Source organism: Schistocerca americana, chromosome 1, assembly GCF_021461395.2.
Source record: "Schistocerca americana isolate TAMUIC-IGC-003095 chromosome 1, iqSchAmer2.1, whole genome shotgun sequence".
Classification (NCBI taxonomy): Eukaryota; Metazoa; Arthropoda; class Insecta; order Orthoptera; family Acrididae; genus Schistocerca; species Schistocerca americana.
This window is the reverse complement of record NC_060119.1, coordinates 419,727,989-419,752,161: the sequence shown is the minus strand read 5'-3', so window position 1 is coordinate 419,752,161 and position 24,173 is coordinate 419,727,989. Positions and strand designations below refer to the sequence as shown.

At 38.0% G+C, this 24,173-nt stretch overlaps 1 protein-coding gene across 1 annotated transcript in view; it reads left to right on the top strand.

Moving 5' to 3' along the window:
* LOC124602362 (protein FAM161B-like) overlaps positions 1-8,517 on the top strand; it is a 167,244-nt gene extending 158,727 nt beyond the window's left edge. Inside the window, exons 7-8 of the mRNA XM_047136317.1 lie at positions 2,918-3,517; positions 7,779-8,517. Coding sequence (XP_046992273.1) covers positions 2,918-3,346 — 429 coding nt within the window. The 3' untranslated portion in view covers positions 3,347-3,517; positions 7,779-8,517. The remainder of the gene's footprint in view (positions 1-2,917; positions 3,518-7,778) is intronic.
* Positions 8,518-24,173: the final 15,656 nt, after the last annotated feature.

The following is a 24,173-nucleotide window of genomic DNA, read 5'->3' as shown; positions in this document are numbered from 1 at the left end:
GCTTATTGGTTGTCATGCCCATATAGAATGCAGCACAGTGGTTGCAGCTTAGCTTGTAGATCACATGACTGGTTTCACATGTAGCCCTGCCTTTGATGGGATAGGTGATTTTTGTGACTGCACTGGATTAGGTGGAGTGGGAGAATGTATGGGACAGGTCTTGCATCTAGGCCTGTTACAGCAACATGAGCCATGAGGTAAGGGGTTGGGAGCAGGGGTTGTATAGGGATGGCTGAGTATATTGTGTAGGTTTGGTGGATGGCTGAATACCACTGTGGGAGGGGTGGAAAGGATAGTGGCATGACATTTCTCACTTCAAAAAATATGAGAGGTAGTCAAAACCCTGGTGGAGAATGTAAGTTCGTAATCTCTAAAGTATATGATGAATAAATGTCTTCATCAGAATCAGAGTCAGCATCGAAATCTGAATCCTCTACAACCTCTGGTAAGGGGCACAGAATTCTTAGGATCTCTGCCGGTGCCAGCCCAGGCATTCTTGCACATCACACACAGTTCACTGGGACAAGTAATTCCTACAAACTTACCTTGCAGTATCTCTGTGATTTTAATTGCATATTACTGTGATTGACATGAATTTAATGAATCTATCAGCCAAGAAGATAAGATGAAAAACTTTTACAAGATCATAAATTTTAGCCAAATTATAAAATGTTCCCACTGGTAATAATTTCTGATTTATTGATTCTAGTACAACCATCAAAATAAATAAAGTCTGTTCAGTAGACAGTCCTTTGTGAAATCCACACTGTTTACTATTGAAAATGGTTTTCTGTGCTAAGTATTTCCAAGGTTTTCTTCCTTTAGCCTTTGGTAAGGCAATATCATACTACAAGGCAGCAGTTGCTATTTTTGGTCCACCCCAGGTATTTTATTTCCCCAATACCCACCATATCTGGTGAGCATTCCCCTATCCGTCACCTGGGGAGATGCCCAATGGGAGACCAGCAAACTCCACATGGGTGGTTTTATTATAACCTCCTGAATATTTACTTTTAGAGATTTAATGATGCTGGAAACTTCTTTTGGAGATACAAAGTGTGGTTTTATTTTATCAAACTTATTCTCGAATTCTGTCTCAGAAAATGTAGGCTATCTACTAAGGAAGTGATCAGACTCAAATATTATGCAACTGACAGAAAGAAACTTATTAAAAGGTTTGCCAATTTTCGGACTATCTTAGATCAGTTCATTATTTGTTTTTAAGTAGATTTCCTCATTTTTATTTACTTATTTTTGTTTTGTGTCTTGTTTTTACTGCATTACAGACCGACCTTATCTTGCTGCTGGAGGAACTTGTTTTTATTTGAAATACATACAATTTGATCCTCTGATGAATTTATTTGCACTTAAAAAATTATAATCTTATTGAATCCTGCCATCATCTGTGTCTCTTGATGTGAAGTGTTTGCTTTGTTTTATATGACATTTTGATTTAATTTGTTATTCGTGTTTTATGAGCATTTAATCTACTTACACGGTGTGTTTTTAAGACAACAGTTTTCTGAATACTGTATGAGTGTGTGTTACAAAATACTTTGTACACTGTCTAGTTACATAAATGTGATCACCTGTCAAAAGCCTCCCAAGTGGCCTTTTGCAGCCGTGGACCATTATGAGATGTGCAGGAAGAGTGTCAGTGAAGTTCTGTAAAGTACTGACAGGGATGTGGAGCCTGCCAACTCCAGTGCTATGGCCAGCTCTGTTAGGTTTCTCTGTTGAACATCCATGGTGCGAACAGCCCAATCGAGGTAGTCCCACAGATCCTCTTTTGGATGTAAATCCAGGGCATTTGGTGGCCAGGCCTGGTGCTCTTCAAAGCACACACATACACTGTAAGCTGTGTAGCATGTTGCAGTGTCCTACTGGTAAATGCCATCGTGTGGAGGAAAAACAAACTACATATAGATGTGGATGTGGTCCCCAAGGATAGATGCATATTTGTATTGATCCACAGTACCTTCCAGAATGATGATCTCATCCAGAGAATACCATGAAAACATTCCCTAGATCTTAACATATGCAGAGTGTTTGCTTTCAGATATTTCATACTGTACACACCAACAATCACCTGACAGATGTAGCATAAAGCATGATTCATCTGAAAAGGCCACCTGTCGCGACTCAGTGGACATCGGGTTGCAGTACTGGCATACAAATTACGGCTTTCGCCACCAAAGAACAGCAGTCAACATTGGTGCATGAACCAGTGGTCGGCTGCAGCAGCTCTTACATAGCAATGTTCACTGAATGACCATTGAGGAGACACTGTTGGTAGCCCCTTGGTTCATCTGTGTGGTCAGTTTCTCAACAGCTATATATATCTGTTCACTCATATACATTTTTCACAGTCATTATTCACTCCTGTCATGTATGGCCTGTGATGCACCGGAGTTGCCTCTCAGCACCAGTTTTGGATAGTACCATTTTGCCATGCATGGTATCCTTTAACTATGGTGGCACAGGAACTGTTTACAAACAGCCATTTCAGAAATGTTTCCACCCTTGGTTCGATAACCAATGATCATGACCCTCTCAGTATCAAATAAATCCCTCAGTTTCCACATTATGAGAATGGCTGTATTGTTTTCTGCATCCCCTAAACATGCTTGATGTAACCTCCACTGCCAGCACTGTCACCTGCATTCTATAAGTGGTTATTGCAAATTGAAATTGAACATAGGCAGTGGTCACATTACTGTGACTGGACTGTATATATGGATTAAGATTTTTTTTTACATGTTATACAGATTGTACATTGAGTATTTTCATAATCTTTGCTCTAACTTCCTTTTTATCTTAAATGTTCTATTTGTTCTGACAATTATTTTTACTACCACTGTTTCAGTTTTGGTTACCATAATTAAAATATCTGATCTAAATGTATTTCATTTCATAGGCAGGAATGAAAGAAAAGTTCAAAAAACAGAAGAATGAACAGTGTAAACCTGGTCTGAAAATTGCTGTTCATGATATCCCTAAAAAGTATCAAGACTATGGACATTTCAGCCCAAGTGCCTTTTCCGATGATAAGTGTTCAAAACTTGGATTAAAAGTATCTATCAATGAAAATGCAGAAACAATTGCATGTGAAAGTGAATGTGAAGATGATACACAAGGAATAACAAAGTGTCAAGGTGTTAAAATTGAAGAAATAGTGGAAGATAAGTCAGAAAAAGGAACAGACAAACTGGTGGAATCCAAGCAACAAACTGGTAACATAAAAACAGAAGACTGCCCTGAAGATGATGACTGTGATTATACTGAAAGTTTTCAAGATGCCAGTGATGATAAGAGCTCTCATACTAGCACTTGTGACAGAGACTGAAAAAATAGCAATACTCATTAATGAACAGAAATGTTACATTACCAAATATTATAAACAGGGCAGTAGTCTGTTCTTAACTGTATATTATGCCAGATTTCTGTGAATAAGATATGCAAATTGTCATAAAATATGTTGCTGTGAACAACATACAATTATCACTACATGCACCAGGTAACAGCCCACCAAAAATTTGACAACATAACATAACTTTAGTACCAGCTCTAATAATATGCCACTGGTTGCGTTGCATGCTTGATGGCTTTGAGCATTAACTACAGTGTTTCGCAGTGCTTGTCAAACTTAGTAACACAGAAACAACTGCCATATATTGGCTCATATGGTATATGTTAGAGGACTGCTGTATGTGACTGATCCATGTAGTCTTTACTTGGCTTTGGTGCAAAGGACAAGGGGTGAAGAAATTTTGCGTGGCATGGTAGAAGTTGCCAAAGATTACCATTACTATCTCACAGAGTCACATGCATGTCATGTATATCTACGTGCGGCACATTTGGCCGTACTTCCTGTGGCTGCGAAGTCAACGGAGTGCTCAGGTGCGATAAACTTCCTTTGCTCACCACTACACTTTCCACTGCATTGTGACATAACATACTGCCATATTTCCATAGCTGCATGGTATGGCCGTATGCTTGTTGTTCCACAGTTGATGACTACTTGGCCACATGAAGCCAAGTGATGGAACTGACAGTTAAGTGAAGCTGAGCCACATGAAAAACTAGTGACGAGGAACAAGTACCACTCCTGTGGCTTTGATCTAGAGATGCAGCACCCTAGAACATCTATTTCATGCAAACAAATAACTTGTGGATCTCTACCTCCTGCTTACATCTTCACCCATTTAACAAAGACACTGCATGCTCCAAACATTTTCCTTCAGAACTATGGATGTTTTTAGTAACTCTCTTCACCAAAAGTGTATTGTTATTAAATAATTCACAGGATTTGTGCGACATAAAACAAACTGCACTGGTTGTCATCTGAGTTGTTTAGAAATTAATCAATGGCTGGTCCTCTCCTACATTATTTTCAGTATCATGACCACAAATTATTTGTAACTTCTTTTCAGACATCATGTATCATAGATGCTGCACATATGAAATGCACAAATAATATTAAGCTTTACAAGTCATCTGTTTAGAAGGTGTTGCACATTAATTGAGGCTGTATGGAGTCAGAAAAATCGTATATTCATCAAGCAGTACCACTTACCTGTTTCTTGTGGCCAAGATTGTATGTATTATAACATTTATGTCCAAAAGTTGACAATAATAATTGGGAAGCCTGGAAAGTGGAAAGAGCAAACCTGAGCTAACACACAGTAACTGATAATTGAGATTTCCCCCTCCCTCCCCAACCCATTGAGAGAGGAGGGAGGGGGGGGGGGGGGGGAGAGAGAGAGAGAGAGAGAGAGAGAGAGAGAGAGAGAGAGAGAGAGAGAGAGAGACCATGACTATGTAATCTGTAGGCCCTGGATTTGAAAGAACTAAAAAACAGCCAAATATGCTATCTTAAAAATGAGATATGACTTAATATAATCTTGTTTAAAAACATCCTTGTTGACATTTTTTTATATACCATGTAATGTAAAATTCACTTCTGAACACATTGTGAGGATACTACTTGCTTTTTGCTTATTTGAAATTAGCTAGCACATTATTTTTGAAATGTTTGCAAGTGTCTTGGGGGGAAAGAAACAACACAAAGTACAGTGAAAACAATAACACCTCTCGAAACAATGGAACTATGCTTTTACTACTGTGTACCACTTATTTTAAAGTATTTCAAATCTGTTAATATGTTTTGTCAATTTTCAGTTTCTGCAGAATTGTGCTGTATCACAGGGTGCATTTTCGGGTTTTCTATTTTCAAAGATCTACGGTTGTCACTGAGGATAGTTTTGTACCTGGTTAAGTTCCTACCCAAATCACAGGATGTTACAAGAGCATATCTGAAGATAGCCAGCAGGCCACCTTTGGTTGGAAACAGATTGGTCACATACAGCCTCCAACATATTCTGTAAGAGCCAATATATAGAAGATGTTTCTGTGTCATTAACTTTCGCATGCATGGGGAAATGCACTGTAGTTTATCTTCAGATGTTGTAGCATTCCCAGGAACTAGTTTCACACTTTTTAGTATATCCAGGATTCTGCTGGAGAATACTTTGTAATTTGTTGTGCACTTTGTCAGCCACAAGCCCATGAGCTTATCCCAACTCACATTGCACATGGTGACAAATATGTAGGGTATGACACAGTTGAGTACCAGCAGCTCCCAGCCATATGATGGCTTTTGATGCCACTGAAAATTTTGCATCGATATATGCCAAGTTTATCCATAAAGACCTCTTTCACAGTTTGGATAGTACTTGATTAATCACTATCTAGCTCACAAAAGATTGTTTTTATTTTGGTGTAGTTGGTGCAGTAATGCTCAGCAGTACTTAGCCAAGAACCCTATCATGTAGGAACAAGCTGAAGGGGGAGGTTTGCTGAAGGTCCTTGTTCCTTGAATTTTGGCACCCATGGCAGAGTTTCCCATAGATTTTCTTGCCACAGGAAATTAATTTGTCCACATCAGGGTAATCTGATTGCATCTCTTCTGCAACTCTTTGTAAAGCATCTGAAAGACATGTGATATACACCATACTGGGATTGAACATGTGAAGCCTCTTGGCTACTTCAGCCATATATGAAGCCCCATGTGTTACAAGCAGAAAAACATTTTCTTTGTTCACCAATTTGGTCACAGTAGCTTCATAGAGTTGTCAAACAAAATGGCAGTTGTTGTTTAATCTCTCAAAAGCTTCACCTATTAGGAACAACATTTATCCAGGCCCTTCAACTTTTAGAACAGCAAAAACAGCTTTTGCAGTATAGTGCTGACCCATATCAGGGATTTCATCTATGGACATTCAGACCTTTTGGTCAGCAACACTAATTCATATTTTGTTGACTACCTCTTTGTATCACATGGATAAATAGTTCCTTTTCAATGTAGATTCACCTGGAACTAGATATTTTGAATATTTCTCCAAGAACTGTGAGAAGTGTTTCTTCATCTCCAGTAGCATGCCACAAGACACCACCATCTCACACAAATCCTTGAAGAATGATGACATTGTTGTAATGGACCTGTCTGTTCAAATAACCAAGTTTGTCTGCTGTCATTTTCAGCACTTCTCTCTTCACAGAGCTGCTCTGTTTGGTGCTTTTACAGTGTTGTTGCCCATTGACACACTCTTCTACACTAACTTTAACTTCAAGTAGTTTACAGAATAATGTTTCCCTGTCAGTACCCAACAACCCCCTCTCCAAAATCACAAACAAAACCTCACAATTTCATGTTGTTGGAGCACTTTACTTTGGTATGTTGAACTAGACTGAGGTTGTATTCAAACTGAATAGTGTGACACCACATGCAATATTTGTTGCATCAGAAGCCATGTTAATGTCCCATCTCAGTGAGCTGACTAGTGTGTTGCACTGCTTGTCCACTATAGCCCTGATATATAAAGTTTTGTAGTAATTATTGTGTTTATTTGTGACAATATCACTTGAAACTTTGTTACGTGAGCAACATTTTCATGTTTTTTATTCTTGTGTCTTTAATATTAAAACAAATGTATGCATTTTTTGCAAATGTTGTCCAAAATATGACCTATTATGTAAAAGTTTCCCAACATACAACACATTCCTAAACAAAGGTGTAAATACAACTTTAACATTAGAAAAAGAATGAATTGTTACTCACTGTAAAGATGACCCATTGAGTTGCAAACAGGCACAATGAGAAGAGTGTTCTTTGCTGAAGAAGGCTTTGGTCAAAGGCTATAAGGAGTAACAGTCTTTCTGCTGTGCCGGTCTGCAACTCAGTGATTCATCTTTACGGTGAGTATCAATCTATTCTTTTCCTAATATTGTTGATAATCCAATCTGGGGTTTCCATTGTTTTAAACATGTGTTTATATGCAAAAGAAAAATACATTCTTGAATTCTTGTATAAATTATTGTAAAATTCACGTTAAAGTTCAGAAAAAAAATATGGCTTATCATTAAAATCTGGGCCCTAGTAATCTGTGTAGGGTGGAAATACTCACTATATCTAATAGGGAATGTGATTGAAAGATAACAAAAAGCAATGCATTAGACAAATTATGTCACATTCGTACCTGTTCTTTCATAGAGAACTCAATATAGTTTATGGTCAAGTTAACAATATACAGCCACAGACATAAAAATTACACTGTTTTGCTAGATATAATCCACAGATGTGCTCTAGCAGATCAGATACACATGACAGTCTCAGCAATGTTGAGTGCAATTTGAAGAACTTTGTTACTCTTTCAAAGTAGCAACATTTTGTCATCATCCAATGCAAAGCTGACTTAAGAGTAACTATTCCATTACAGGATAAATATCTGGACTTAACTATGTAATGATACCAGATTATGTCCTCAAGGCAGTTGTCTTCAGAATTTACAGCTGCCTTGAGCACTGCAGTTTTTGGGCAAAACTGTGTTTCAGAGGCACCTAGAAGTTGGCCTGTAAGCTGGACACTTAGGAGTTTGTGTCTCATTCATGGGAGTGAAGAGAAGTGGCTGTTTATGGAAGGATCAGCTACATTGAGATTAATCCATGAACAAATGGAAGGAATGGAGATTAGGGTTTCATATACTGCCAGTTATGAGATCATTAGAGATGGAGAATAAGTGTGAGTTGGACTCTGATGAAGAACAGAAGTTGACTGTGGTCTTTTGAAAGGAACCAACCTGACATTTGCCTTAAGTGATTTAGGAAAACCATAGGAAACCTGAATCTGGATGACTGGAAGGAAACTTGAAACTAACACTTTCCCAATGTATGTTTTGTATGATAACTATGGTGCCACATACTGCTATATTTATTACCTTAATTGCCTCGTTGTCTGGAATGTGTTTTGTTGTACACAATATGTGTGAAGTGTTTATATCATAATAACTGTTTCATTACTTTGGGCAATTTACAGCCAACAGTACTTCAAAGGCTCAGTGTTCTAAACAATGACAAAAACAAAAAAATGAAACTTGGTCACTCAAAATGACCTCCTAAATAGTACAAACTGCAGGAATGTGCTCTATGAAGTGAAATATTGTCCAGTTTGCAGAATGATTCTTGTTGCACATTCATCTACATCTACATTGATACTCCGCAAGCCACCCAACGGTGTGTGGCGGAGGGCACTTTACGTGCCACTGTCATTACCTCCCTTTCCTGTTCCAGTCGCGTATGGTTCGCGGGAAGAACGACTGTCTGAAAGCCTCCGTGCGCGCTCTAATCTCTCTAATTTTACATTCGTGATCTCCTCGGGAGGTATAAGTAGGGGGAAGCAATATATTCGATACCTCATCCAGAAACGCACCCTCTCGAAACCTGGACAGCAAGCTACACCGCGATGCAGAGCGCCTCTCTTGCAGAGTCTGCCACTTGAGTTTATTAAACATCTCCGTAACGCTATCACGGTTACCAAATAACCCGGTGACGAAACGCGCCGCTCTTCTCTGGATCCTTTCTATCTCCTCCGTCAACCCGACCTGGTACGGATCCCACACTGATGAGCAATACTCAAGTATAGGTCGAACGAGTGTTTTGTAAGCCACCTCCTTTGTTGATGGACTACATTTTCTAAGCACTCTCCCAATGAATCTCAACCTGGTACCCGCCTTACCAACAATTAATTTTATATGATCATTCCACTTCAAATCGTTCCGTACGCATACTCCCAGATATTTTACAGAAGTAACTGCTACCAGTGTTTGTTCCGCTATCATATAATCATACAATAAAGGATCCTTCTTTCTATGTATTCGCAATACATTACATTTGTCTATGTTAAGGGTCAGTTGCCACTCCCTGCACCAAGTGCCTATCCGCTGCAGATCTTCCTGTATTTCGCTACAATTTTCTAATGCAGCAACTTCTCTGTATACTACAGCATCATCCGCGAAAAGCCGCATGGAACTTCCGACACTATCTACTAAGTCATTTATATATATTGTGAAAAGCAATGGTCCCATAACACTCCCCTGTGGCACGCCAGAGGTTACTTTAACGTCTGTAGACGTCTCTCCATTGATAACAACATGCTGTGTTCTGTTTGCTAAAAACTCTTCAATCCAGCCACACAGCTGGTCTGATATTCCGTAGGCTCTTACTTTGTTTATCAGGCGACAGTGCGGAACTGTATCGAACGCCTTCCGGAAGTCAAGAAAAATAGCATCTACCTGGGAGCCTGTATCTAATATTTTCTGGGTCTCATGAACAAATAAGGCGAGTTGGGTCTCACACGATCGCTGTTTCCGGAATCCATGTTGATGTGGAGGAAAAGAGCTAACTGGAATAATGAAAGGAACTTCATGGAAAGAGACCAGTTTAGTGGAAATATCTTACTGGATGTCGGTTGCAGAGATTCACATATTTCTTGTGTTCAGAAAAATAAGTTAATGCCGATAGATGAATGACTTTTCTGAGGCACAGTTGATTGGGACATCTTATCCATGGATGATAATACCTGTCCCTGCAGAGCTGCCCTTGTGAAAGGTGTTCACCTCATGAACTGGTCAGTTAATAACCTGTATGTAAATCCTATTGGCTATGCGTGGAATGCTTTGAGGGCACAAATGGCAGCTTGTCAGGCACCTCTAAACCTCTTCAAAGCTCTTGAATGACCTCATAGAAAGCTTGCTATGCTGCTGTCAAGCATGTGTATCATTTAAGGGTACCCATATCCTTCATTAACTGTTCTATTGTAATGGAGAGAATGTCATCCAACGTACTGTTCAGAAAATATATTAGCACTTCATTATTATGCTTGACTTTTGGACACTATTGTACCTCAAATATGATGCTAGTTGTATGTCGTCTTGGTATGGATTCATAAGCCAAACTTCATTTCATTTTATCAAAATAGACCACCAAAAAAACTTATAATAATCTTAAAGTACTGAATTTGTTGCCAGTTTCCATGAAGTGTGTGTTATCATGTGTTTAACTACTTTTTTAATTATCATATGTACCACTTATTAGATAAGGTACCAGGTGAAAAGTATGTACACCAAACATCAATTAAAGAATTAATACAAGTTCTAACATAAGACAGTGATCTCATGTTATTAAGATTAGGCAGTACAATAAATATGTACAATAAACAGTTTTACAATACACATCCAGAAAACATCACTGTTGCTTTATTATAAAACTTTTACATTTTTTTATATAATTCTATCTTTTTACATGTCTCTACTGTGTACAAATGATGATCCTAATAAAATTACTAACACTTTAGAGACTGAGCCCGAACATAGCTTGGGCCACATAAAATGTTTGGAAGACCAATTTTCACTCAAAAACTGGAATCATTTCATACGAGAAGAATGTACAGATGTCTCGCTACCTGTCTCCCAACAGATCCAGCCTTCTGCTGTTAAGACTTATTTCAAAACATTTGCAAACATAATAGCTGCCATTGTGAATGGCTGAGCCAATATGTGATCGAATTGACGTGATTTCTTTGCATGTGCTTGTTAGGTTCCACAGTTCACTATAATTCTGCTACAAATAGCTCATGTTTCTAGAATGAGTTAGAAATTTTGGAAGCTCAAGAGAAAGAAATGCTGAATAACTAACCTTATATAATTTTTAAGGATAATTATACCTTCTGTCATCATTATTTTAAAAATTTGTAATCTATCAAAGAAATAAAGTAAGTATGAAAAATATATCTTTAAGCTTAGTCCTTTTTTAGTATTTGTTGTTCTTGAAGATATATCAGTTATATATGTACCAGTAACACTTCTAATAATGGCCCCAGAAACACTTTAAATAATGGCACAAAAGGCCCATCTCTTTGCCACATTATTTTTCTTTGTGGCCAGTCTTCAGAGTGTTAAATAAATAAACAGTTTACTTCCAGCTATGTATGATATTTTTTCACAGCATATCTAAGATTTTTAAGAAATTTCTTTTCACCAGAAAAGTTTTTGAGGCAAGGAAACAGGAAAAAAGTTATGGTAAGATATATCTTGGAAGAAAGATGGGTGGCAAACAGTTTTAAAGCTCACGTGCATTTTCATGACCATGATGGCCAGTACACAAGTACATACATTTCTCTAATGCAAAAGCATATTTTCACATGCTAATCTTAGTCATATTTGCTTCACTTTACGAAGCAAGTCCAGTTACCATCACTTTTTCTGCTAATAAAAACTTTTTCTTAGCATTTTTCCTTGAGAATTTGGTATCCAGTTTGTCTCAAATCTGGAGGGCTTGTATCGCCATGTCTACATTCATTTATTCATAAAAGTGCTGGCATTGAATCCCTGAAAACTTCCCTCAATTTAATTTATATATGAATAACATTCTCATTCATAAATAAATGCTTTTTTACCTCTGACAAAGAGCGGTCCCCTGGAATGGGTCGATTTTTTGACATCCGTGCAGACATTCACCAAAGTGGACCATCATTAGTGAGTAATCTATGAAAAATAGTTTCACATGATCCTCTAGAGCCTTAAAACCCACCGAGCGAGGTGGCGCAGTGGTTAGCACACTGGACTCGCATTCGGGAGGACGACGGTTCAATCCCGTCTCCGGCCATCCTGATTTAGGTTTTCCGTGATTTCCCTAAATCGTTTCAGGCAAATGCCGGGATGGTTCCTTTGAAAGGGCACGGCCGATTTCCTTCCCCATCCTTCCCTCACCCGAGCTTGCGCTCCGTCTCTAATGACCTCGTTGTCGACGGGACGTTAAACACTACTATCCACCTCCATCCTCCTTAAAACCAATAATACTATGCAGAGTAGGAGAGTAGCATAGTGATTAAAATGAATTCCTTATATGCTGAAAGTGATTGGTTCAAATCCTGTTAATGTGCTTTGAAATTTTTATTTTTAAAATTTTATCAAAATAACTTTGATAGTTATTTCTATTCAGGTAACTGGTTTAAATGTAATTTTTTTATTTATATTCCACTATTGCGTCATTTCAATTTATGATTTTAACTTTTTCATTTTCTTTCACTTTTTCTTCCTGTCATTCTTTTTTCATTATGAATCCTTGTCCAAGTGCTTTTCATTAAGGTTATGTATTTACTTTAATTTAATTTCTTCCAATTTATTATTTTATATTTTCAGTCATGTTCTCGGATACATTTATTTCTGTTCCTCATTTTGCTTGAATTTCATTTTATTTATAATTCCTTCTTTCTTTTAAATCTTCATCTGCATTTTTTTGTCTATAGTGCAACAAGAATCTATGTTTTACATGTTTGTATGACAACTACCATCCAAGAAATGTATATCTTGTAATGAAAAATACATTTTTGACACTGTTGTACAGCCAATTATTTTGACTTGTTTAAATATTATGATGCGTAAATAAAAAGAATTAAGATGACGTGCATGAAGACTCCGTATGAAAAGGAATGATGTCAAACACAGGTTATTTCATTTTCTGTAGCAACTTTTATATCTTCTTTCACTCCTTACAAAAATCTACATCCTGCAATAGCAGGTAGTACAGTTTGCTTTTATAGTGTAAGCTGGGACTTCGAGAAACTTACAAGTATTTCAGTAAATACAGAAAAATATGGTAATAAGGGTTCTGACAGAATTAATATCCTTAGGCAATTAAGGAGACCATTCACTGAATAGCAGAAGCACTGAGTCATCCACAGGCAGACAAAAGAAAAACAAAACTTTCTAGTTTTCAGAATAAACCCTTTGCCAAGCTACACACACACACACACACACACACACACACACACACACACACACACACATGCGCGCGCGCATGCACATGCAAAATGTGTTGGGAAGTGTGCTGGCTGGACACACAATGCTGGGATAGCATTTTGGTAGGTAGATTAGGGTGAGTTGGGAGATATATTGGGTGGGGTTGGCAGGTGAGAGAGAGGCAGGAGGCAAGAAGGGTTGGGGAGTGGGAGGTCGCTAGTGGCTTTGAGGAAGGCAGCAAGGTTTGCTTGATTGGATGGTGGGAGGAAAGGGGGACTGCTGCATGAGCTAGGCATGTGACACAAGTACCAGAGCTAGTGGTTGATTATCAGTCATCAGGCCTGGATTGTTCCCACCACTCCTGAGGTGATATTCTATTTCCCACCCTGCTCATACTTTCTGGTCCATTCTTATGCCACTCCCAACTTCTTGACACAGGGATCATGTCATGTGGAAGGTCCAGGTGCAAGACCTGCCCAATCCATCCACCCAGCACTTTGTACTCCAGTCCTTTCATTGGCTTATCCTATCTCATCAGAGGCAGGAACACCTGTGAAAGCAGTGATGATATATATCAGCTCTACAGCAAGTACTGCACAACCTTTTATGTTCGTATGACTACCAACCAACTGACCACTGGAACGAATGACCACTGCCAACTGTGGCCTCGAACAAGTTGACCACCCAGTGGCACAACATGCAGCTGAAGACAATGTAATTGAGTTCTATAGCTGCTTCATAAACTGGCCATATAGACTCTTCCTTCTGCCACCAGCTTTTCTGAACCACACAAATGAGATCATAGAATATAATCTATCACGGCCAGTTCTAACATCCCTCAAAACTTCTGTGCTGATGGGCCATGGTTGATGTGTAAAATTTTATCCTAACATTTCCTCTCTGGCTGCAGGAGACAGCTTCAGAGCTAGAGTGGTGAACTGCAAAATGTTAGGAGGAAGTTAGTTTTATACCATGACCACGGCATATTAGTCCGGAAGTTTTAAGTGCTGTACGCAGATGGGAATTATCCTTGCAACATGTCTACACTCTCATAATCGTCCTGGCCTCAGTTTCTGCTAACACATTGTCCCCATATCCTCTATCTCATAGTTTCCCCTTCCTCTGTCCTCTCCCAATCCATACCTCCACATCACCTTCATTGTGCGACCCACGTCACCGGCTCTTAGTATTTGTGTATCATGTGCCTAGCCTGTGCATCTGCCAACCCCCATCTCTCCCGCATTCATAGCCAGCAGACCTACTGCCTCCTTCCAAGCCACTAGCTACCCATTCCAGCTCTTCTTCCTGCCTCTATTCCCTCTACTCACCCCACCAAGCACAACCCCGAGCTCACCTTAGTCCACTTGTTGGAATGCAATCCGGGCATTGTGCATCCAGTCAGCACAATGTAGGGGCACAGGTAGGTGTGTGTGTGTGTGTGTGTGTGTGTGTGTGTGTGTGTGTGTGTGTGTGTGTGTGCGTGCGTGCGCGTGCTATATTGGTGAGTGTTTTCCATTACTCCTAAAGTATTTGATAAAATCAGACATTTGTCTATAAGAAATAATTTTTGTGTTCTCTTGGATTGTTGAACCACAGTGTGCCATAGGTTTCTTAGCATTCTGTCAGGCACTTTGTATCAAATTGATCACATCACTTATTCACTTACTTTTTAAATCTAATTTCACTAATGAAACATATTATAAAATTCAAATGTCATTTAAAAAGCCAATGATGACATAAGAGCACAACGACAGAAATATTAATCATTCAGTCATCTTATCATCTCTGTTGGGCTATGGTAACAAATGATGATTTTTAACGAAGTCTGAGGTGACCGTTTCATCCTGCATCAAATAGATTGGCTTTTGACACAGTTTGCAACAATAATTTAAAAGTTTGTTCTTTACTGTGCATGTAATACACCTTTTCCTCTTGAACTCAGTTCCATTTTCTGTATTTTTACTTTCATTGTCTCCTTTTTCTTCACATAATGGCTTACAAAGTTTTAAGCTCTGCTGAAGATCCATATGAATTCCTGAGGTATCCAAACTTCTTTTAACCAAATGAAGCAAGACTAAAGCATAAGATACTTGTTTCAGGAATGCTTTCTCTCTGATACAGTTTTAATTGTTGTCAATGTAACACATTTAACGACATTGTAAATACAAAATGTCATCATGTATGAGCCATTTCCACCATTCCAAAGGCATTATCACTGCTTTCACCAGTTATAGGTCTAAGTAGTTTCAAATAATATTGTGTGTCCTGGAATGTACGCTACTTGACATTGGAGTTTTAGTCCATTTTGTCTCTTTGTTCCTTCCAACTTACTGTTCTCATTTTCCTCAAGTATTAGCTTGTCATTGTCACTGTCATCTTTGTTTGTTTCTAAACCTTTCTCCTGAATTTCAACATTCTCATTGCAATCTGTATCCACTTCATGTTCAGAATTCTCTTGAACTTTATTATTGTCGTCTCAAATAACTCCTTTTTGATTTCTTCAACATGTTGTAGGTGAAGGAGATTATACATCTTACTATAGCCTAACATGATCAACTATATTCCACCAAAAATAATAAAATTCCCATAAATAATCCAATCCGATGCTTCATATCAGTTTCGTAACTGATAATCAGAAGCTGTAAAAAATGATTAAACAACCAAAAATGAAAATGAATGCATTTTACATTCTACAGTAGCTCTGTACTATATACAAGTGGTGTTTGTTATTGTTCCCCCTTTTGTGTTTGTACATGATTTGCAGTATTTATTAATGATCTGCAATGAGGTATTTCCCAGCTGTGTTACTGAATCACTATTATGGATTTGGTTCTTAAGATTTATAAGTTCTGATTTGAAACTTTCCTTTCCTGATATATTTTTCTTCAAAATGCTCAACACAGATGATTCACAGAATATGTAGAGGTCACACACATACTGTTTGGGAGCCTGTTATTTTTTTAAGTGAGTGACTGGAGTCAAAATTCCTCAACTGAACCGAACAGAATTCATCCTGTTTATTTCTTGATCCATCTAACTTGTAGATACCATCTCCAGATTCTCTCTAGCTACAGTATTTTTGAGTGAGATATGGCTTGTAGTGGTTAGGCTTCATTTCTGCTCAACTGTTTTTGCAATTTCTGGAGGCTCTCCATGTAGAACACATACTCAGAAAGTAAGTGTGATTGTAATAGGCTGTTTTTTTTGTGTTGGCAACAATGAGTGGTAAATGGTGATCCCCTGACTAGAGCAAACGTTGCAGGAACACAATAGTACATAAAACCACATTGTAGTGTCCCGTTGCATGAAAGACGTAGGTAAGATATAGATAGATAGCTAAATACACACACACACACACACACACACACACACACACACACACACACACACAGAGAGAGAGAGAGAGAGAGAGAGAGAGAGAGAGAGAGAGAGAGACTTTATTTTAAAACTAGTCTCACAAAGCTGATAAAGACATGTTCACCCTTCTGATCCTTGTGAATTCTGTAGCCCCCCTGCACAGAGGGAATGAAACCTTCTAAAACTATTTTTGCAGAACAAAACAGTTTATGGCGAAGTTGTTATGAATGGAGTGAGTGTATTCAAGGGGTGTAGGGAGTTTAGTGCAAGGAGAACAAATGTTAATGATGAACAGAGGAGTGGGTGACCTCCCATTTTGACTGATGAGTTTGTGTAAGAAACTGCGGAAACTGTTGCGAAGACTGCTGATTGACAGTTGATGAAATTTCTGTTATTTCGACAAGTTTCCAGAACTCTCTTACATGAATCACTCAAAGAAATATTAGGATACCAAAAACTGGATGCAAGATGGGTCCTATAAAAAGATGACAGAGTAGCACAATAATAACCGGATCACTAGCACCTGTGAGTTTCTTAAGCAATTTGAACAGGAAGGTGAGGATTTTGTGAGTTCTATTGTGACTGGAAATGAAACATGGGTGGATCATTACACACCTGAGACAAAAAGACAGACATCACAGTTGCACCACACCAATTCCCCTCTGCCAAAAAATTCAAAACCACAATTTTGGGCAAAAATCATGGCCTTGCTGATTTTGGACTGAAAATAATCATAATGGTTCGAATTTCTGGCTCAGGGGGAGACCATTAATGTACAATGGTATTGTGAGACCCTAAAAAACTCAAAAGAAGCATTCAAAACACAAGGAAAAAAATGCTGATGAGAGGAGTGTGCTTGTTGCCTGACAATGTCCATTCTCACACAACCTTAGCCACCAAGACACTCTTGGACTCATTTGGTTGGGATGTTTTGAATCAGTTCTGATATTCCCAACTCAACACCTTCAGATTTTCATCTCCCTGAAGGTACACATAAGTGGAATTACATTTTCAACCAATGAGTAGGTGCAGAAACAGGTTCTGAAGTGAAGGAAGAAGTTGGTGGGAGAGTTCATCTAGGAGTGCATTAAGGAGCTTGTGCCACAGCTCACAACATGCATTGGACACAATTGTAAGATGGTATCCCTCATGGAAAAATTCCTGTAATAGTTGGTGTTAAGAGCTGCACATTTTTTAGATTGAAGTCAGCTGATAGGTATAACTGCTTAATAGAAGTCCCTCTGACTAAGGGCTCACCTTGAGAGGATGTCATGTTTCCAAGGAAGGAATTAGCATATTTCATCAAAATATAAGAGGTATTAGAGATACAGTCAATGAACTGCCTATAGATGTTGACTCTGAAATTATTGGTATGTCGGAGCCCATTTAAATAATCTGACAATTCAGGGGCTTCCTTTATCAGGATACAAATTAGCTCGCTATTTTTCAAGGAGTTCCTTGCAAGGTGGGGGAGTGGCTAAGTAAGTCCAGTATTCACAGCACTGCTCTGAACAGACATTTGAATGTTGTGCAGGGGCAGTCGAATTTAGTGAAACTAAACTTCTAATTGTTGTTGTTTATAGGTCCCCTAACTCTGACTTCAGAGCATTTCTGCTCAAGCTAGAGGGAGTTCTGGATTCTCTTTGAAGGAAGTATCAGAAATTAGTTATATGTGGTGACTTCAATATTAATTTTGTATATGATGGTGCAAGAGAAAGGATGTTGGTAGATCTCCTAAATTCATACGATCTGATGCACACTGTGTTTTTCCCAACTAGGGTGCAGGGGAACAGTAGCACAGCCATAGACAATATTTTTATTCATTCTGCACTACTAAATGAGCAATGTGTTAGGGTGACTGGCCTTTCAGACTATGATGTACAAATTTTAATACTAAAAGGCTTTAGTACTCAAACCAATATCATATTTAATTACAAACTATGTAGGAAAGTTAATCCAACAGCAATAGTATGTTTTTTAAACCTTGTCAAGCAACAAGAGTGGCAGTATGTTTATAGTGCCGATAACATAGATGATAAATACAATGCATTCCTTAACACATTTCTCATGCTCTTTGAGAGTTGCTTTCCAGTGGGGGGTACTAGCAAAATACGCAGCCCGGGTGGCTGACTAGTGGGATAAGGATATCATGTGGAACAAAGCAGGGATTATATCAAAATGTTAGAAATAGTCACAATCGAGTTGCAGTAGCCCATTACAGACAGCATTGTAAGGTGCTTAAAATGTTACTAGGAAGGCAAAGAGTATGTGGTATGCAAATAGAATAGCTAATTCACAGAATAAAATTAAAACCGTATGGTCAGTTGTGAAGGAAGTGTCTGGTTAGCAGAACAAGGCCGACGCTATATAGTCAGTTCATAATAAATATATTTCTGTTACTGATAAAGCAGATATATCGATAGTATTTAACAATATTTTGTGAACATTGCTGGTGAATTAAATAAAAATTTATATTTCTATAAGGAATCATATGACTTTCTTGGCAAATGCCTTTCCGAGATTGATGTCGGGAACAGTCCTCTGTGACACAGACAAGGGGGAGATTGAGTCAATGATGAAATCACTGAAGAATAAGGACTTTCATGGATATGATGGAGTGCCTAGCAGAATGTTAAAGTCTGTGCTGCACATGTTAGCACTGTATTTAGCCATATTTGTAATTTTTTCTTTATGAATGGTCAGTTTCCTGAACGATTAAAGTACTCAGTAGTAAAGCCACTTTATAAAGAGGGTGAAAGGGATACTGTAGACAATTTTAGACCTATTTCTATGCCATCAGTGTTTGCTAAAGTTATTGAAAAGACTGTGTATGTAAGGGTGATTGATCATTTTATATCACATGATTTGCTATCAAATGTACAGTTCAGGTTTAGAAGCCATTTAACAATTGAAAATGTTATATTCTCCTTTCTCTGTGAGGTGCTGGATGGGTTAAATATAAGGTTTCAAATGCTAGGCATATTTTTTTTAATTTAACTACGGTGTTTGATTGTGTTGATCACAAACTATTGCTCCAGAAGTTGGACCATTACTGAATACAGGGAATAGCTCACAATTCGTCCAACTCTTACTTTAGCAACAGACAGCAAAAGGTCATCATTCACAATGTTGAGAATGGCTGTAATGTGAGGTCTGAGTGGAGTATAGTCACATTGGGGAGGAGGGGGGGTGCCCCAGGAATCAGTGTTGAGGCCAGTCCTGTTCCTTATTTACATGAATGATATGCCCTCTAGAATTACGGGTAACTCTAAAACATTTCTGTCTGCAGATGACACTAGCTTGGTAGTAAAGAATGTTATCTGCAACATTGACTTGTTTTCAAATAGTGCAGTTCATGGCTTGTAGAAAATAAGCTAACACTAAATCACAGTAAGAGTCAATTTTTACAGTTTCTAACACACACTTTAGCAAAACACACACACAAACCATTGATCAGACTTTTTATGTTTCCTATGAAACAAAACGCCCTTGTACTCCTGATACCATTTACTTACCTTTCCGCCTTCATCCTGCTTAAGGTTTTGCACAACTCTCCTCCATCTGCAATCTTTCTGTTGTATAATTTTCATTTGTGTACAAAACTTACAGTAATCAGACTGTTGCGTTGTACCTTGCATTAATAATGTTCTGAATTTGGCATCTTGCTCTGTTAATTCACCAAATTCCTCTAAACCTTGTGATAACCTCAACATAGCATCTGCAATAACATTCTGACTTCCTTTAATATAAATGATCTTGAAGTTGAATTCTTGTAAGTACAGTCACCACCTAGCTAATCTAAGGTGCAATAGTTTACATGTTAACAGAAATGGCAGTTACTGATGGTCACAGTAAACTCTGGTATTCTTGCCCTGTAAAAAATATTCAAACTTTTTAAATGTCCATATTACAACTAAACTTCCCAATTCTGACACAGAGTAAGATCTTCCTGCATCTGATAATGTGCAACTAGCAAAACTGATGTTGGGTTCTTCCTTACCTTCTTCTTGCACGTGGAACAAGCATGCCCAGCACCTGAGATGAGGCATCTGTGCATAGACAAAAATCCTTGGACATATCAGGATGGATAAGAATGTTTGCATTGACTAATGCCTGCCTAATGTTATTAAAGTCCTCTTGACACTTAGCATCCCGTAACCAAGGCCTATTTTTTTTGTAAAAAGTTTAGCAATTCATCATTGTTCATCAGTTGCTGTGGTATGTATTTACGAAAAAAAGATACTAGTCCTAAAAAAGCTTTTAGTTGTTTTTTATTCTTTGGAGCTGGACAATTGCATACGGCATCAAGTTTTTTGGATCAGGTAATACACCTTGTTCTGACACAACATGTCCTAAAAGTTTGACTTGCTCCCTACCAAAACTAGACCTTTTTGAAATTGGCCATTACTCCATAATCTGCAATGGTATTAGCCTTATCTAACGTACCTGCTTCAGCTTGACTAATTATATCACTCAGATTTTCATGATCCTCTCTCTCCTTCTTAGCACATGCTGAGTCAACTTCTAATGATGCTACTCTTAAATTAAGCTCTTCTACAGTTAGAGGCACATCTTCGTAGTCTTCATTTTTTATTTATTTATTTGTTTATTTTTTTTAACTATAGTGGTTACCTTTTTTACTGTCGAACACAATTGGTTTTGTGTGGCTTCAATGTTTGTGTTTGCATTTGTGATTTTCTTTATCTGTTGATTTACTACATCATGGTGGTTGTTAAAAGAATCTACCTTCTGTTTTAACTCCATAATATTACTGCTAACTTCAGAAATTACTTCATGCTTTACTTTTTTTTCATATCATTCAATTTTTCATCGATTTCAGTGCAAACATTTTTGATTAAGTCGTTGAATTTCTGTGAGACTGTGCCTTGCAAATCCTTGAATACTTGTTTCTGTCCATGTCTCATAGTATTTAGAACTTGTGTAACAGTGTTTTGTTACTGTTTTACCATGTCCATATCTTATTTCATATTACTGAAATTTGTATTGATACTATCTAATTTCGTGTTTATGGTAGATAATAACTGCCATAGCAGTGCATTAGTTGTACTATTGTGGTTGCTGTCAGTTGTACTTTCCAAGTTAATGTTTGTGTTGTGGACAAGCGGTGTTTGTAACATGTCAAGATTCATATTTGAATCACTCTCCAATGTTTCATTCACTCTCTGATGTTTCATTCGTGAGCGGTATATCACTCTGGGGGATGCATGATATTGTATCATCAATTGTAAACATTGTGTCATCGAGGTTATTCTGCTGTGAAGCATAGCTATCATTTGTCACACCTGCGACACTCATCTCTGGTGTACTTAAACTTTTTGCAGTAGGCATGCTGGGCGCTTGAATTTCAATTGTTCGATCATGCAATTCTACGCCATCTTGGCTGATTGCATTTTCTCTATCACTGTCAACAACGGGCATATATTTTTTGGCCAAGTTATATGAATATGCAAAAAAAGATTAACAAAAATGTTAAAATTTCATATGCTAATTATTACACTTGACAAATGTAATTTATGTGATGTCAAAGCCTGTTTTAGATCTATTATGATGCACAAACTATTGTATTGCAGTTCTTTATGTTTTACTGACAATGTGAATCACACTGGAAAATTCCTGTAAATTTTTCGCAAATAAAATTCAAGGAAAGGAATAATGAGGAATAGGTTTCTATCTACATCAAAAGAAGTGCTATGAAGCACAACCATGCAAGCAACTTGCATAGCTTTCCTACTTTTGCTGTGCCGAACAAAACAGCTTACTACGGAAAATTTTATGTAACCAACATCCAATTCTTATTACTTTCCAAAATTTTACCTCAATTTTTGCCTCTTTGCGTTACTTGTTACCCGTCGTGATTTATGCAAACAGAAAATACAGGCAATTAGTTTTTATGATTCATAACAACATCATAGAAATTTCTTACTATAACAATAGTTAACAAACCCTGCTCACAACCGGTGCCCTGAAGTCTTGGCATACAGGCTGACAGTTGTGTTATAAATAAAAAAAAATAAGTAAAATAAAATATATAGGGTAAGGTGGGGTAAATCCAACCTAGTAATTTCTTGTGACTATAAAACGCATATCTGAGGTTGGATCTTAACGTTATATACGTTAAATTATAGGTAATGTACAGGAGCAACTTTTTGCAAAATATTTTTGTTATACCATCAATAGTTTTTGAGATATCCATATTTTGAGAAAGGCCCATTTTCGCCATTTGTAAAAATTGCGGGGTAAATCCAACCCACTATTTGTTTGGCTGATTTTGCACAGAAATAGTTCTAAATGAACGGTTTTTTTGGGAAATAATTATATGCAATTACGATTTTTACATAAATGAAAAAAATTTATTCAAAAAAATGACAATGTTTAGACTACTAAACGTACTGAAAGTTAAATGAATGTAAATTTTAATTAAAAAAAGATGATTTCATTGAAAGAGAAGAATTAATTAATTAATCCGAGTGTGATTGGCTATCGAAATAGCTTATTTGCAAACATTTGGTTTGATTTGAACGTCTGGATGGCTGTGCGATGCTGATGGTTGTTCGGCATTTGTTCGATTATTGGACTTATTTTCAGTAACCATTTTTGCCTTCTTGGCTTTATTGCTGGCCTTCTTTGTTTGCTCTGCTAACCAGTTTCACTCAGCTTCTTCCATTTCAGAAATGGTTTCATCTGAGGTAAGGATGGATGTTCGGCCAGGCTTACAGCCACGTTTTGTTTCTTCACGAGGCGGCATGCACATGAACGGATGAATCAATTGCAACGTATCATTCAAACGGGATGTCAATGTTGTTGCTGTTGAAGCAGCGAGTGGTGGATTCAGTGGAATGTCATCCTCTTGTTAATTACAATCGCCATCATTGACATTCATAGTGACTTTTTCCAGCAAATGATTGGTTCTTTCGCTCGGCCTAACATCAAAGTCCTGGAAAATCTGTGAGTTGATCGGCCAAATGCCACTTGCACAGAATCCAGCTTTAATGTTGATTTCCATGGCACTGATTTTCAGTGCTCGGTTCACCATTGCGGGTAAATAGAAAATTTGGATCGGCTGGCTGGGATGCATCTGAAGAAAGTTGAGGCATTGCTGGTTCATTGCTGTTTTGAATGGACCAAATACTGGAACATTGAGCAGTTGCAATCGATATGAGCAATGGGGCGGAAACGACACCACATGAATCCCATTTGTTCGGCAGTATTGCAGTACTGCTAATGACCTGTCGCTTTCATGGTTATCCATCAATAGCAGCACTGGCTGGTCTGGCGAGCAATGTGTGAAGGCGCAGAAATGCCTTAAAAAGTCCAGAAATATTTCGTTCGTGATGGATGTACCCCGCCAACGCAACCTGTTGGGCCGCCATTCAAAAAATGCGCTTGGAAGTGGGCTTGGGGGAAACACGAAATACGGTGGCATCCACATTCCGATGGCTGAGACTGGCAAAAGCACTGTCACCAGTTTCTCCTTTTCAGCTGAAGTGATTTGCCCAACATGTCGGTTGCCACAGCGAGCAATCACTCAGACAGACCGATGCACTGTTGTGACACCCATTTCATTGACATTCCAAATATTGTGTAGACCAAATGAATGTGTGTTCATCACACACCTATAGTTTTCAAAAAAATTTGGCCACATTATGTCGATTGAAGACA